Below are 16,946 nucleotides of genomic sequence, written 5' to 3'. Positions count from 1 at the left end.
GCCCGCCCGCGGCGCCGCTGTGTCCATCTTTTCAGAGGGGACGGGGCGGCGGGGGCTCGGAGTTCGTTCGCATCCCTCCGTTCCGCGACCCGTTCCGAGGAGGTGCCGAGCATATGAACCCGTATTTTAAAGTTTTCTATACATATGCAATAATGTAGGTACACACATATCTGTCTTTCTTGCAGACTCACAGGCGTATTGAATAGCGGGTGCCCCCTCGGAAGGCCTCGGGAGGCGGGGCGCGGGAGGCGCCCCGCGAGTGTGGCAACGCAATCTGCTTTCAGCCCTCGTTTGTTTCGTTTTATGGACAAGTGTTTCGCTGTCTCAGCAGGGACGGACGCTTTACACGTAATCTGTCGAGAAATTTATACCTGCAATGCGAGTAGCGCACAGAGTTCTGAACAGTCTGCTCCCGCCTAGGGAACTGCGCAGTCAACGCTGCATGCGCCACACGCAGAGTCAATACATTTACCTGTGAGGCGCGCATACACACAAATACACGCTGAAATGCGTGGACGCACTCCAGCGCGGCAAACCTGTGTTCACAACTCCAGATTCACTCACACATGCACTACAATCTCACACTGTTGCTACACTCCTTCGACAGCTACACTCGTCCGTAGGGTGCGGCGTGACCTCCTGTCAATGCCTCCGGCTCCACGCGTCCACGCGGATATCTCTACAGTGGATCCCGAGCACCACGGGCAGATGCCTGCCTCTTCGCCGCGAGAAGACCTCGCCGTCCCCGCGCGCCGCCTCGGCCCAACGCCTGTCTTCGCTTGCAGGCACCGAGTCCCTGTGCGCCGACGCGGCTGCATACGTCACTCCCCAGCGGGTCGGGCCGTCTCAGAACGAGAGGAAGAGTCTGTTGAAGGGCGTGAGCAGCTGCGTCATGCTGCTCACCAGCGTCTCCAGGGCAGGCAGCGCAGAGGGGGAGCTTCCGCCTCCAACCAGCGGGACGAGCGAGGATGGAGGAAGCGCCGCTGGAAACGAAGACGCGCTCGGGGCAGACAGCTCCACGGCCGGCGGAGCGACGGCGCCGACGGGGGCGCCACCCAAAAACGAGAGCACCGTCTCGGCGGGACTGGGTGGCGGCGTCAAGTCTTCCTCCAGCGCCGACGCAGGCAAAGGCTCGCCAAACGCGTCGAGGACGGCGGCGTACGCATTCACGATGCCTAAGCAGAGTCGCCCGGGGAAGAAAAGCGAGGCGCGCAGCGATCCATGGGGGAAAGCTACCACGGCCACCCACGGGGGGCCGCGTATGCAGTGCGACTGGGCCGGTCCTCTGGATATACTCAGCTGCGTTTCGTTTCATCTGGACACGGTGAACGCTTAACGGGGGGGCAGGTCGCATTCACGCATACGCCTGCGATCTCGCTTGGGACAAGTGCATCAGCGCAAATATCTATCCGTGTAATGCATACACGTTTACATACATATGCGGTGAACAGGAGGACCGTAGACACAAAGAGACTGACTGCAGAATGCCGCTGGATTTCTGTATTGTTGCGGCGTCGCCTTTGTGCGAGAGCAACACTCACCGGCGGAGGCAATTCGACCCTCTAGCGACCGCATTTTCGTCGACGTTCGCATGATGATTTCGCGCACGTCTGCCGCCGTCATGCTGGGCTGCGCGCTCCAAACCATTGCAGCCACGCCTGAAGCGCGAACAAAGATGCCAGTGTCGGAGGAATGCCGGTAATCGACTACACCTGCTGATGGCGAGACAGTCGCTTTTTTTTCGAAATACTTCCATAGAGGTCACTGTGCCTTTTCGTACGCTCTTCCGCGCACGCATGTTCTCTCCTCGAAGGTGAGGCTTGTAATTTTCGTTTCAGCATGCCCGCGCCAACGACGGCATGCGCAAGTCCGAACTGTGGCCTCACAGAACTACGTGAACCGTCTTTTCGACATTCTGTGGGACGCCCGGCGCGGCATCTCAAGCTCGCTTTTCCTCACGTACACACTGTATAGTCACAGGAATAGCTCAAATGTGAGTCAATGAACCCCCCAGGCAGATCATCCTTCACAATGCAACGACGTCTTCGTTTAGCCACCCATGCGCATCTTCGTTTCGCGCGCATATACGAATAGTTCCGAAGGTACCAGGGGTCTACTAGAAGAGTCGGGCTTCCCTTATTGCGCATCTCTTCCTCGTGGTCTTACCGGCAACCAGGGGTGTCGCCATGGAAGTCCCTGTTTTGTATCCGTATCCCTCTGGGAACTTCCCGGTTGGAATCGTGCTGATGATGTCTGTGCCTGTGGAGAAACCGCACGCGCAAACGCGGGCAGGTGTCAGCACCACCGATAGCTGCAGCCAGCTGACACTTAGCGGCAGTACGGCCGCCTGGTTTAAAGCTAATTGACAAAGTGCCGGGCGGTGTGGAAGTTACCCCAGTTTGTCGACGCACAGAGAGGCCCACAGATACAGCGATTGACTACCTGTTGCTTAGTCCGACTCTCGGCTGGTATATCTGTGCCCTTGCGAAGGGTAGGGACACAGAAGCGGAGGCATTCTGATAGTCCGGTGGCGGTGATGCATCCCCGCCTCCAGTGCTGGCCTTAACCTGCGAAGAGAATGTCTGATGTGCACGGGTGTACTACTGAGCGTCTCTTCTCTCCACTGTCTGAGGGCAGGCCTACGCACGTATATTCGGAATTCGTATTTCTGATGCATACGTGGTTTACAGAGACATAAGCAGAGATGTGCACGCCTGTCCGTTCACCCACGCCACGTGGGCAAAACGGCATACGGAGGCGCCGTTCAGCGGGTGTCTGCTAATGGGTACCTGCCTGAACGAGGCAGGGCATTTCTTTATCGAAGAATCTTTCATCCTGTCGGCTGGCGGGTAGTCGCCAGTGTATCCTCTGCAACCTTGCTCTCTCTGGCAAGGGAAAGTTCTGTGTCCCCACGTTATTCCTGCATGTGCTTCCATGGCCGTCGCTGTCGGCTGTGCGTCATTCATCGGGGAGCCTCTAGCGATCCTCAGCGTATTTTTGGGCATTCGCCTTCGCGTCTCGCTATATATGTTGGCTGGGTGCGGGTAACCTCTCGTTTCCACTCGCGAGCTTCGATTATACAGCGACGTTTGCCTTCGGGAAGGCGTCTTACCGGGGGCTGCGACATCGACGTTGTAGGGCCCCCAGTTGGAGGACGAGGCGACAATGCCGCCAGGCGACAAATTCGCCACGCGCAAAAGACTCTTGATCCCCGCACCCGTTCTCCTGTCGTAGCCCCAGTTCGGAGGAAAGTCGTTTTCTCTGAATAAAAGTTTCCAAAACCGTTCACGGGAGAAGCAGAGGTTTACGGCCGGGGAGCCGGGTTTAGGGTGACTCGGTGCCCCAGACTTCCGCGCGACAGACAGCTCTCGAGGCACGACAGAAACTGGAGGTTGATCGCGACACCAACTTCCCAAGGGCGATACTTGAACGCAAACTGGAAATATATTAGCCGCTAATCTGGGCAGGTGGAGGCAAGTTGCCTCTTCCGCGTGGGCGTCATTTGTATTTCGCATGAGCAGCGACGGAGATCGCATTTGCGCACTCCTCTCCTACATGATTCAGCCTCCTGCGTTTTCCGAGTCTCCAATCTCCGCGCAAACCGTATACACTATTCCCGCACGCGGCGCGCCTTGCCAGTCCTTTTTCGCGCCGCAGCAACAGCCTCTTACACTGTGTTGTCTTTCCCGGCGTTGTCAACGGCGGCGACGAAGAGCTGACCCTTCTGGGCGGTGCGCTCGACCGCGAGGCGAAGACCCTCCGATGGGGTCGTGTATCCCCAGCTGTTTGTGCTGATCTTCGCACCCATCCGCAGCGAATAGTCGATCGCTTCCGCCGCTGCGCTGCTGCGGGAAATAAACTTGAGCGGCATCACCTTCACTTCCCAGTTCACCCCTAAGGCCGCGCACAAACACGAAACGCCACATAAGCTGAAGGAATACATGCACATGCATGCATATTGTCATATACTCCAAGCCGGAATATATATATATATATATATCTGTGGCTCAGGAATTCCTCCTTCAGGCAATGACCGCAGTGGAGGCACATGGCTGGACCAGACAACGAGCCGCATTCATATATATGTATAGGTTTAAAAATATATTTATGAGTGTTTTTATATCGCTTCCCAGTGGAGGCTCCTCTGAAGCGCCGCGTTCTACCTGCGATGCCTCGCCGATTGTTGGCAGCTGCCGCAATGATACCCGCGACGTGCGTCCCGTGTCCGTTGAGGTCCATGGGGTCGTTGTTCTTCCCCTCAAAGTCGTAGCCGCGAACGTCATCGACGTACCCATTTCCTGGAAAAGGGGGATCAAAACCAGAAATGGAGTTGGGCGGTGTAGTCGCGCGCCCCTGCCGAGGCGACGCCAGTTATCGGTGGCGGCGCCGGCGAGCACGTCGGGAAGGGGGGGATGCGTTTCGGAAGCGCACACCAAGAGCGATGCGAAAACATTATCTGGCGCCCTCTATGGAAACTCCTGTACGGCTGAGGGAGCAGGGGAAGGGCATCGTTACGCGCGAGGCTCGCCGATATCGCAAAAGCTAACGCCACACTTCCATTTGAAGTGGGCTGCAGAACAAGGCTGCGAGCGGGCCACCATCTGACAGACCGTTGCAGCGACAGCTCCTATGTACCGATGTGGCTGCCACGCTATTTTTCGATAGCTGTTTTTCATGTATGCGTTTACTAGTAGCTCTCACCGTCATCATCGATGCCGTTGTTGGGAATCTCCTTTGTGTTTTGCCACATTTGCGTCCGGAGATCTTCATGGTTGTAGTCGACGCCTGCCGGCAAAAACGGCGGGTTACAAAGGCACGACTCTCAGCCACGATGAATATATAGACTCGGGTCCTTAGGATCAGACAGGGGTGCGCAGACGGTGGTTTCGGTGTGTCTGACGCATAAGGAATTCTTTCGAAGGAAGATATATATGCGTTTTCTTTCGAGCGCCGGAAGTTATTTTGGCATTCGTCGTCATGGGGTTCTGGCGCGAATACACGCCTCCCGCAAACACATCCGCAAATGCGTACGTATACGCCCATAAGCGGCAGAAGGGAGTCTCCTGCATGCACTCTGACTGGCTAGCTAAGTGCTCATCTTCCTGGGGTGTCGATGGTACCGCACAGATAGACCACACAACCGGCGACGCAGCGTCACCTACCAATATGGCTGACCCGCTTGCTGATGAACAGCAACACTTCCTCTATCGTATTCTTACAGGTGCTTGTATATACGTATACACACGTGCACGTCAAACCTCGTTTGAATCCCCGCTCACCTGTGTCAATCACAGCAACAATGAGGGGCTCTTTCTTGATGGTTTTTCGCTTTCCATTCGGTTTGTTCTCATCTGCTGCTCCTTCCTCAGGGTTGTCGTCCGTCCCGCGTCTGATGTCTCCCTGTGTGTCGTCCGCCGTTGATTCCTCCTCTGACTCTTTCTCCTGCCCCTCGAGCAGCCGCTGACGTGCAGCCGACTGATTAAAAGATTCGTTCCTCGGATGCACTTCGCGAGATAGACGGTGTGCGTACACAGTGTTCCAGGCTTCAATTGCGCGGACGTTCACTCTTGGTTCGTGGTATGCCCACTGCCTGGAAAGCAAACTGTCATTTGGCATTTTCCCGTGATGCCGGCCAGCTCCCGAGAGCCGCGGCGTTGGACTCGCGCGGTTCTTTATGAACCCCGAAGCTCCTTGCGGAAGGGGATGCACAGGTGCACCTTGCGATGAAAAACCATGCTTGGCGGTCTGGCTTTCCGTCGAAGTAGGAGAGGAGATGCTGGTCGCTGTGATGGTCGGGGAGCGTTGCTGAGGCGGAACACCGTTGTGAGAGTGCTCGGAAGCTGCCGCAGAGCGCACGGGAGTGCATATGGCGTCGGAGCGGAAGAAGTGGCTCGCAGAAGAGAATTGGTTCTCGACTGACTCGCGCACAGCAGAGTCGACGGCCTCGTAGAGACTGAGAGGAACAATGCCAGTAGAGGGTTTCAGCAACCCTGCACGGTGGGCAGCGGGTTGGTAAAAAGTAGGCTGGGCGTCGTCCTCGCCTTGCCGGCCTCGTTGGACTCGCACTCTAGCCCCTGGCTGGCGTGAGCGGTGACCAGAGGATGAGGCAGACGCAGCGGAAGGTGGGGTGGACTCAGCAGACGCAATCCTGGGGCTTTTGTCTTTTTCGGGCCTTTCTGCGGCTGCGTGAGACTGGTGCTTATCGGCTCTGTTCCTTCGTGTTTCCGCTCCGACGCTTGAAGTCGCAAGTCTTTTTTTTGAGTTTCCTGCTGATACAGTCAGGGGCTGCTGCAGAGCAGCTCCGGCCTCCGTACATGGCGAGAGTGCCGTTTTTCCCTTATTCACCTTCCCTTCATCCTCGAACCCCAGACTCGAGTTGGCGAGGTGCGTGTTCGTTGACTCTCTCGTCTCGTCTTCCGCCTCCACCCCTTCAGCGGCCTGTTCCAGAGCAAGCCCGATGTCTTTGCGCTTCGTTTCAATTCCGGCTTCCCCGCTTGAGGTGTGAACCCCTCCCTCCTGGCTCTCCTCACCTTCATTTCCTCCGTCGATGTCGGCGTCAGGTTCCGTTTGCCCCCCGCTCTCCTCGTGGCGATACTCGTGGTTCGGGGTTTTTTCTAGGAACTTGCTGGTGGAATCGTCGTCAACGTCCGCGACCACGATGACGTCCCCGCTCGCGAATTCGTCCCGCCCACGGAAGTTGACCTCAGTGTCGGACTCGATCAGCCACGTCGAAGGATTTCTTTGCCACAGGGTTTTGATAGTCTCGCGAATTGCGTCTTCGGACAAGTCGTCGTTCAGCTCCAGGACGACCAAACCGACATTTTCGAGAACCTTCATTTCCTTGACGATCCCCAGTTCTTTCAGTCTCTCGCTCTGAAGGCGCGCCTCGGCTTCCTGCACAGCCTCGGTGTGGTTGAGAACGTCGTACGCGTCGAAGCCAAGCCTGCCTTCGTCCTCATCTTTATTTCTTCCGTCATGGCGATCGTAGCTTTGCCGCTCCATTTCTTCCTCACTGCTGTCGGCAGCTCGAATAGGCGTGGACTCAGACCCAGAGCTGCTCGCAAAGCCAGTGAGGACGGTACCTTCTTCACTGGCCTGTGACGATGGCCTGGAAGACTTCCTGTCTTTACGGCCGCGTTTTCTGTGTCCGTGCCTCTCGTCTAGCGGCGCGTGCACCTTGGAGTGCTTCTTCTCGGGAAACGTGATTTCGGTGAGGCCGATGATCAAGCGCGCCCCCAATGGGGACAGCTCTTCAGCAGCGTATTTAGCCGTGGCTGCGTCCATCTCATTTTCTTGTTGGCGGCCACCGCCCTCAGACGTGCTGATCTCTCCCATCTCACTCTGAGTATTTACGTTAACTCCGTCGTTCTTTGCTCCTACCTCTTCTGCCACAAGGGCTCCTTCGTGTCGACCCAAATGTGTCCCCAGTCCGCCATCGTGTTTGATTTCTCCTCCCCATCCGATAATGCGTTCATCCTTTCCTTGTTTCCACCGCCTCTCAAGAGACTTCGTTTCTCCGGCATTCACCCCTGAATCTAGTGAAGCGTCTTTGTCCTGCACCGTCGCCCCCACTTCTACCCCTTTCTTCTGTGGCCCCAGCTGCAGGGAATGCTGTGGAGCTGACGCGGAGGGAGACTGCATCTGGCCGGTCTTCTTTCCTGTGCCGAGTCTCTTTCGACTCTCTTGCTGCATGTGTACTTCACGCGCAATCTGCCTGCTTATTTCTTCCAATGTCTCAACCTTATCCTCGGTCAGTTCACCTTGCACACTCATTGGAAGACGAATGTGTTCCGCCCTCTCTGTATGATACGGCTGACGAAGTAGTATTGCGTGGTGTCCATTATGTTCCAGAGTCGCGGCAGAAGCGGACGAGCCTTTGGACAGAATCAACCACACAACAACGAGTAGGAACGTGGCGACGGCTCTGGGATGAGACCACGAGCTGACCGACATGTTTTGGAACCGTTTGAGAGTGGCCCAAGCATGAACACCATCTTTTACCCCACGCAGCTGGCAGCAGCAGACAGGGTCAGGTCGCGCCATGGTGCGTGTATACGTTCAGGCTGTCGTAATCGTGAGCGGTAAAGATGCGTCGTCCTATCGTCTAGTCCTGCTTGGAAAAGGATGCCTGCGGTACGTGCATTTAGCTGCCCATATGAACCGCTGAGCGGAAGCAGGTATATGGTCTTAGGACTTGCACAAGAAAGTTGTTTTTGCAATCCTTCCTTAACTAAGTTCCCGCGCGGTGGCGTCTACTGCGCGTGAGACAAAGATGACACCTAGTGATCCTTGTCCAGTTTCGCGCCATTCCTCAAGAGAAGAGGCATCGTCTTGCATTCGGGGGGGCCGCTGCAAACACATGTCAGGTGTATATCGTAGGCTGGAGCATGGGCAGACGATCACTTTGTTTTTGTTGTGTGGCGGGTATAATGAATCGGAAAAACTGTAAAACAGTTTGGTATGATAATCACAGCATCCTGGGCACAAGAGCGCTGGCAGTTACCGTCATCCCACAAAAAGTACACAAAAGAGGCGGAATGGCCGAAGGAAACGACATGTGTGTTTGTCGACTCTTCCCCGTTTTTCCGGCTTTCAACGGCGACGAAAGATGTGCAACAAGGAATTGGAAAAGTGTATTCTAGTTTGCTACATCCAATGTACGCAGATGGGGGCTGACACGCACAAACAGTATGCACATTTTTGGGGAATTTCGATCAGACAATTGACTATTCTCAACCTGTGGATTTTGTGGGCAACGCCTGAAACCAGAAGTAAGAACGGCAATCGGACAGACCACGCCAAGAGGCGCAACGCGTCCTGACCCGCTTGAAGAAAAAACGCCGAACTTACTCTGTATGCGGGAAGCCAAAAGTCCATGAGGCGATGCAACATGGACTTATGCAAAGCCCTGTGCCCGTGACGCCCTCTGGCATATGCTCATGCTCCGCGCTTAATTCGCAACAGGTTCACCGATTTGTTCTGCCATTCCCTCGCGAGCACGATCGCAGAGGTCTCGTTGCGTAAACAGAAATAGGCGCCTCGACGGCCCTATAGGATGATTTGAGAATCGAGGAACCTATTCCTCTGATTCCACAGTCCACTACCTTCTGCAAGCTAGACGCAAGTGTTCTTCTATGACGCAGTAGCCTCTAGTGTAGAAACGATCTGTAACCGGCCGGTCGGAAACCCGCCTTCCTTGCCTTCGTAGGAGGGGCTCCTCGAGGAGAGAGTTCCGACGAACTCGCCAGGCGCCCACAGTGGCATTTTTTCAAATTCGTCTGTATATGTGGTATTGTTCGAATTACAGACAGCGCGCTACTGCCAGGGCGCCGCACGAGCTTCGACACTTTTTTGTCTCTTTCCCTCCGCACTTAGCGGTTGGACAATATTGTAACGACTGAATATATCATTAAAAAGCCACTGTTGCTACCTGTGGACCTCACTTTCCCACAATTGAGGTGATAGGCTGTGACAGGCCGTGTTCCGTGAGAGATCACATCTGCACGTAGCACCTTCGCGGCTGCCACCGCACGCGCGCCTACCTGAGGTACACGCACGGCCGAGAGGTTTGACGACAGATGAATGGAACTCACTTTTCAGAAGCGCAGCCATTCTTGTTGGTCGAAAACTCACAGAAAGAAGCCGGTCACGGAAGCAGCGCTGAGTACGATAGCAAGAACTCTGGCTCTCAGTTGCGATGAGGTATTCGCTGCCTTCACCGACACCAGCACTTTACAGAGCGAAGGTACAGTAGCAGCCCAAGAGAGCTTTTCCCCCCTCCGAACTCGTGAGGAAACCCTCCGCATATCTCTATGAACGCAGCCCAAGAGAAACTGTCGGTCTGCGAGGGGAAACTTTGTAGGCGGTATCGTCAGCTTGGACGGGAGTTTAGACCCGCCGCTTGTGTCCCACCAGTCTCCTCGGAACATAGGCAAGATATCTATGAGGTTGTGATTGCAGTCCTTCATCTTCGCGTCATTCACAGCGCAGTACTGCGCATAGGTATCAGGATGAATTCTCCCCTCGGACCCACAGTCAATTATCAGAGAATTCCGGGTCTCCGACATCTCCGCTTCAAGGACCTGCGGGTTGCTTTTTCTTCCGAACGCACACTTAACAATATTATCTTTTACTGTAGACTTCTTCGCTTCCACCGCGATGGACAGTTTGCATGTGGACTGTGTGTCTGCATCCTTGCCCTGACACCCGACAAAAAATGCCTTATCTGCGCGGGGAAGCAGCGTGTCATCCAGCTGCAAAGACATCTGCTGTCCAATTTCGGCGTCCTCTAATGATTTCTTCTTCCACCGAATCTCGGTTTTGACGCCAAGGAGCTTCTTCAGAGTAATTCGGCGACCACGGCTGCCAATGGGTCTCCCGCAAGTACTTATCATAACATTGCTCTCTGTGCATACGAGTGCTTCCTCTTGCGGAACGGTTTGATTGTGCATACCAACACACTTCAAAGTCACGCTCAGATTGTCGTCTGACAGGATCACGGGACGCGGTGCGTCAGTATTTCTGTTCTCTCCCGATAATGCACAACGGCGCACTGAATCCGGTTTTGCCTCAAGCGGTGTCTCCGGCTCCAGCAGAGTACCGTTCGGATGTGCGTCTCGAAATACATGAGCAGTGAGTCGCGGGAAGCCGGGCCACACACCGCTGTTTGCAACAACGGCTAAAATCTCGATGATGGGCGCGAACCGTCTGAAGGCTTTCTCCATTTGTCTTGCATCTTGCTGTACGATGTTGATGAACTTCAACTTCGCGAGTGGCCTTGATTTTTTAACGCGCTAGACACGGTAAAGGGTAGGCGGAGCCAACATGGAAATCCACTAGTCTGGCTTCTTCATCGACAAGTGAATACCCCACTGTAACCACACGCTGTGCGCTGTGGCCCGAGGGTCCAACATCCGGAGATTGTACGCAACGTGGTAAGCTCGGCCTCGTGACTTGGAGGCACGCAATCGCGCCGGCCGCGGGTGTGGCTAACCGATTTCACTGGTTCCCTCTGTGAAAGGCAACTTGGTTAAGCGTACAATAGACCCTCAAGTCGCGTGCTCCGATAGACGGTTTTCCAGCAACCGTCTCGGAGCACAAGTCCTAAAAAACAAGATCCAGGTCGGTGTTCGCAAATATTTTCTCTTCTCTCCGCCGGGAATGCCAGTGGTCTTCCCCGCAGGGACCGGGAACGTCCGACCGTCTGTCGTGTTTCAGCTCGGTGCAGGCGCTTCTTTATGTGTGTCTCTTTCTGCATTCAGCTGAGTATGGGTCGTTGACGGGTTGAAGGTGTAGAGCCGGAACCGCGCCGCTCAAGACTCCAAGTAGTCACGTAGCAGTGCGGCAATATATCCAGGACTCAGAGAGCGCTTTTGCAGGTGGAACGCTCGTAGCGATGCATGAGATGGCTCGACGAGAAAAATATCTTAGGCGGCTCGTATCCGCCGGCAGGTGAAAGCATACTTCCTGCGTTATGCTTCGTCGGTGCAGCGTAGACAGTTTTGCAACACGTCACGGCATTCGTGTTACTTGAACCGCTACCAGCGTAGATGATTCGACGAAGAGCTAGACTATTAGCCGGGCCTTCTGCAGGCGACTTCACCATGCTCAGAACGACGTCGTCGTCCAACCTGTCACCCGGTGTGAAGTGAAACTCTCAGGAGCGATTCTGTGTTGCGAACATGAAGCGCCGTGAGGCATTCGTATGGGACGCGGAGGGATCGCTTACAATAAATGAGACACAGAGTTTTCCAGCGTGGCTCAACTGGCAGTGGCGGGCTACAGAGCAGCGATCAGCATCTGTATCCTTGTTCTGCTGGGCATGCGCCCATCAGCGCTCTTAATAATCAACAACCGCATCACGTGGTTTTCGGGGGCCGATCTAGCTAAAGACCCACTGCACCGGCGGCGTCAGCAAAGGCCATTCTGCTGGTGTTGCTTCCACAGCGACGAATAAGTGTCGTGGTACACGTACGCGCAAATCTGCGGTGCCTGCCAAATTAGAGGCTCGCTAGCCCTCTGCCGAGAGAGCAGCTGAACCAGATCTTCAGTGTGTATTTCGTATCTGTCATCTGGAGGTTTGATCTCTCTTCGTCACCACGGCTGCAATTCCTAGTGGAAAGCGCAATGTGTCCCTCGTTCTTCTTCACTGAGACGAATAACAAAGCTGTGTTGTATTCTTCCTCCCTCACTTTACTCTCTGTCCTTCAAATCAAGCGCCGGTGTGCTTTCTCTCATACTCGTTCTTATGGCTGCATCGTGCGAGGCCAGCTGTCTCGTTCCAACCACCCGATATAAACCGAATCACTTCTATACCCTTCCCACACCTCGCTTTCAGTGGCCACCGCCGCCCGGTCATTTGCCGCTCCAAATAGTCCTCATGCGTTCGTCGTTCTCGGTGAGTGGTCCGACGTTGAACATCCACAGGCACGACTGAGCTCGAATGCTAGTTCCCGTCCTTTCCCCAGCCCCCCGATGCCGCCTACGCGAACGTTGTTTCTCTTCTTATCAAGCCCCTGAGTTTATGTGTTATTCATTCGGCAGCGTCCCACCGATACCATGATGGGGAACTAAACACATGTGTCTACTTTGCGTCATTCCTTTTCATAGTGTCGTCGCCGGCATACAGTGGATATTTACATATCCACGGGTCGCGACCGTAAAATTCCCGGCTCTTCCCCTTCCTTTTTGTCCTGTGAGCCACCACACTCTTGTTAACCACTGTATACTGTCGACGCAGCTGCTGTCTCAATGATACTTTCTTCCAGGGGAGGGATGTGGGGCGACTTTGACCAGAGTTTGCGTTAGGTACGCTCTGTATTTGGTGTTTATGAGGTGATGCACACCTCCGACGGCGGGTGGGGGGTTTACGGACTGTTTCGAAAAGGCATTTCGGATCGTAATATGTATGCACACTAGGTATGCACAGGTTAATCTGCAAGGGCAAGCTGACGGCACGCTTGCAAATTCCATTCCCTACTCTCCTCCGCGTCGGCTGCTCAGTGGAGAGTTTGCAAAGTGACGACACCCAGCGGGTGGGAGACCACGTTCAAAAACTCTTTCGCCGCTGAGCTCTCTTTCACATTGGGAAACCCGCAACGCGATAAGCTCGTCCTCTTGTAGCTGTGCCAGTGTTCGGCTGTCAGCGAGATTCTGTCTCGCAACCTCACGGAGACTCATATTACTTCGAACGAACGAGACACACTGCTTTGTGAGGCGACGCAGCCGCGTGGGCCGAGCGTGGCGGCTAGGTTGTTGCAAACCGTCCTCCAGCGACGCGCGCCCAGAAACTACTACAGCTGAGCCGAGCCAGCGATGTACGGTTTCGTCCCACCTGGCCCGCCCGACGACGCCTCTGCCGAGTCGAGCGAGAACGCCTGGAGAAAACACATCTGCGGGCTACCGCTGTTTCGCACTAGAAAATTCACTTCCAATTCAGTTATCGACTGTTGGTGTCGTGTCTCAGTGGCTTCCCGTGAATAGAGTAGGTCGTTCATTCATCTCATTTCTCAGTAATGGAGCACGACTGTGGAACGCAGCATCGCTCGAGAGGCTTCATTCTCCAGGCGCGAATGCTACTTATGTTTTGTGTTGGCGGATTGCCGCTTCTCACTAGTGAACAAGCAACGGCTCAACGGGTGCAAAATGTAGTTCAGCATCGCACTCTGCTGCAACAACATGCGTCAGCCTCAGGCAAACTTGTGCGTAAGTGCTGGCTGTCTCACGAGAACACAAACTCTGATACACCTGCTCCTGCGACGCTGTCAGCGGGACAACTCAGCGTCTCCTTGCGATGCCTTGGGAACGGCAACCAAGTAGTGCCTCACGATGAAGATATGCAAAGGGTGTGCAATGCTGGGGAGGACGCAATGACAGTAGCTGAGTGCGCTGAGCGGGAGGCCAAGCAAATCAAACTAAGAGCGCTCCTCGGTGCAAGCAGCGATATCACATGGAGGAAGAAGCTTATCAGTGGATCCAATGGAGAAAAGTGGAAGCTAAAATTGCAAGTTTCAGAGCTCCCTCTGAGCGATGAGCAGTTCGTCGTCGGTTGTCGGCATAAATCTGGTGATGCTGACTCCCAGTGCAAGTTGGTGGTCACTGTCGAAGCGCGAGTGTCATCTGCTGTGGGGAACGTCGTTACTTGTGCTTATGGAAGGCATAGCAATGCAGACACCTTGCGTGCCGAGCTGTCCGAAGAAAACCGTACATTAACTATTGACTGTGGGGCGACCGGCCGTCTTCAGCATGCAACGTACCCTGATCCTTGCTCTCCCAGCGAAGCAGATACGGAGGACTGCCAAACTACGAACGAGGATCTCTTCCCGAAATTCGACGAGAGCTGGTGGAGAGAGGATAGTAGAGGCGAAAACCGTCATACTCTGCGGATCCCCAAGGAGGAATTCCCTGCTGGAAGCGGGCAATTCGTTGTGGGCTGTGCGCCTAGTGATGAATCTGTCCAGCCTCCAGGAGCTCTACACGAAAAGCAGGGGTATGAAGAACGTGTTCTTATTCGTACGCATTGCAAAGTGCTGGTGACGGTTAAGGCAGCTAACTCATCCTTTACCGCAGCCGATATACAGACGGGTAGCGTACTCTCTTAAGTTGTCCCAAAGACGAATAGTTTTTCTGACTCCCTTTGATGCGTGTGTCGCGATGAAAGCTATCCTGTGAATTGGCGGATGTGGCTAGTGTGTATAAAAGAGTTTGTGCTCGTATAGGTCTGCGCGCATTGTCCCGATTGCTCCTACAGGGTTCGTCGCGGGGGTTAGCATATCTGTAAGCAAGGCTCCACTTGCCGTCAAGTGCGCGCACTCCACGTACTTCGGATGCGAGCGCGAGTCCCCACAAACCAACCTAGTGTATGCACGGGTGCTCCTCTTCATTCCTGTTCCGGTCTATCTATATCTGACTTCAAGAGTAGCCGTCACCTGTTCAGGTACTGGTGCTCGTCACACTGTATGTCTGCCGCACAAGAGAGGATTATCTTTCCAACCTGACACAGACCAAGCGGATGTCATCTTGGAGTCCATTTCTTGAATACGTTATCCGTCGAAAGCACGTTCGTGTTTAGCAACCGCGCGTGAGTGTGTCGCACCGTACAGCGAACAAAGTCAGTCTATGCAGGAACCTGCCAGTCTCATGCTCAGCGGGTTCCATGGAGACCCGTTCATTCGGGGAGTACTAACCTTCACTTCAACTGACTCACGAATCCGCCAATTTTCGCAGGGCTGGGACTCTGTTTACCACAGCCTGCACGTGCATGGGAGAGCTCATAGGCAACGTTCCGTGCGGGCGAGCCGGCGATGAGCACGCAGCACGACTCGTTCCACGGAGCAAACGGTGGCAATTTGCGCGTTTTTCTGCCTGAAGCACATACGAGATCCGTGCCATCAACTGTGCGAAAATATTCCTGTCTTGTTCAACTATGTGGCCGTGGCCGCAAAATGTCGACGCGGTACACGGAGCAAATGCCTTAATGCCAAGGCCCCCCCAATGCTTGTTGGTTTTGGCGGGTTATTGTTACACCCCTCGGGTGAAGATGTCTGCGCATAAAACTGCTCCGAAGACCTTTAACCCTGGAAGCTTCAGGAGCAAGCGTTGCCGCTCAGCCTCGCAGGTGCCGCCTCTTGTCCCCGTCGAGTCATCATCTCCGAAGTCTCCGCCACAGCCAACTCTCAGCTAACATTTTGGCTGTGTATGACCAAACAGCTGACACTGGTTGACAAGACAAGAGGGAAGGCCATCGTCGACGGCACGCCCACAGGTTTGGCAACGCGCGTGGCGTTCTTACCAAGCGCGACTGAGGAAAAGCGCATCCAAGCAAAGTAGCGTTGGTGTCAGCGCCTTCTCGTTGGCGCGTAAGCGCGCGTAAGCTATTTCCACGACTTGTCTGCAGTATTATTCGCATATAGAGGCCACTTTTTCGGGCGGGGCCCCACGTGGAGCAGCAGACTCACCGCGTGCCGCCGCCGGGGAGAATCAACGGGAGCGCGCCCAGTTCGGAGCCCCTGGCGGGTCGCGCTAGCCTGTGATGCGGTTTGCGGAAGAGCTGCTCTAGGTAAGAATTACTTCGTACCACGCAGAGCTTTCATACAACTTGTCTGTTCATTACGACTTCAAAAAGTCGTCTTTGCATGTGTTAGATAATGGCGAGGAGACATCGTACAGAGCGACGGAGAAGAGGTCTCGAGTCAAAGACTCGCAAGTTGCTCGCAGCTTGCGTTAGCAGAATTTTGCTGCTTGCGAGTTGCGATGCCTGAAGAAACAAAGCCGGAAGTTCAGCCGTCAGAGTTCCCCTCTACTGCTGCCAACTGTAAACTGACGACATCGGTTGATGCGCCGGAGCCTGGGGTTTGACAATATCTGAGGACCAACTCACCGCTACATTGTTGTGCACGGGCCAGAACAACGTCGCCGTCCCGACAAATTCCACAAAGTCTGTAAAGGGCGAAACAGAACCCGCGGGCAAATGCAAGGTTGGGAGTACAAACCTGGGTAAATCCGTATTCCTTGAAACCATATTCAGGATCGACAGGGAAATCACATGGCAAGAGATTTCCACCGCAGGCGGTACCGACTTAGAGACATGGACGTTGGACGTACAAGAATCAGACCTCGCACTGACCGATACGACCTTTAAAGGTTCGATGTAAAAAAAAAACACAAAGACGCTGACTCGAAGTGTAAACTCCCCATCCACATGCAAGCGAGGAACTCCTCTGCTGAAAACAGCGTCGTACTTGGACATACGGAGCAGTGAGCAACCAAAACAATCTCAAGGTCGGGTTGACACAAGAACACAACACACTGATTCTATCGTGCGAGACGGAAGGATCCATCAAGCCCAAGGCATACGCCACTCAATAATGCAACAACGCCAACCTGACTGGCTGTACCAAGCCACTCACTGACATCTTCCCGAACTTCGTGCAGAACTGGTGGTCGAC

General features: G+C 54.5%; 2 protein-coding genes across 2 annotated transcripts; one reads left to right on the top strand and one right to left on the bottom strand.

Moving 5' to 3' along the window:
• Positions 1-846: 846 nt before the first annotated feature.
• BESB_065030 (subtilisin SUB4) lies at positions 847-7,953 on the bottom strand (the record flags this gene model as incomplete). The annotated part of the gene is made up of 8 exons (XM_029364898.1): positions 847-1,175; positions 1,542-1,658; positions 2,167-2,259; positions 3,113-3,261; positions 3,672-3,894; positions 4,164-4,298; positions 4,702-4,785; positions 5,280-7,953. The coding sequence occupies 8 exons, from the start codon at positions 7,951-7,953 to the stop codon at positions 847-849; spliced, it is 3,804 nt and encodes a 1,267-aa protein (XP_029218481.1).
• Positions 7,954-13,514: 5,561 nt separating this feature from the next.
• Positions 13,515-14,768, top strand: BESB_065020 (SAG-related sequence; the record flags this gene model as incomplete). Its single annotated transcript, XM_029364897.1, has 2 exons — positions 13,515-14,488; positions 14,750-14,768. The coding sequence occupies 2 exons, from the start codon at positions 13,515-13,517 to the stop codon at positions 14,766-14,768; spliced, it is 993 nt and encodes a 330-aa protein (XP_029218480.1).
• Positions 14,769-16,946: the final 2,178 nt, after the last annotated feature.

The sequence above is a fragment of the Besnoitia besnoiti genome, chromosome VI (assembly GCF_002563875.1).
Source record: "Besnoitia besnoiti strain Bb-Ger1 chromosome VI, whole genome shotgun sequence".
Lineage (NCBI taxonomy): Eukaryota > Apicomplexa > Conoidasida > Eucoccidiorida > Sarcocystidae > Besnoitia > Besnoitia besnoiti.
The sequence above is the reverse complement of the archived record's forward strand: the minus strand, read 5'-3'. Positions and strand labels throughout refer to the sequence as shown.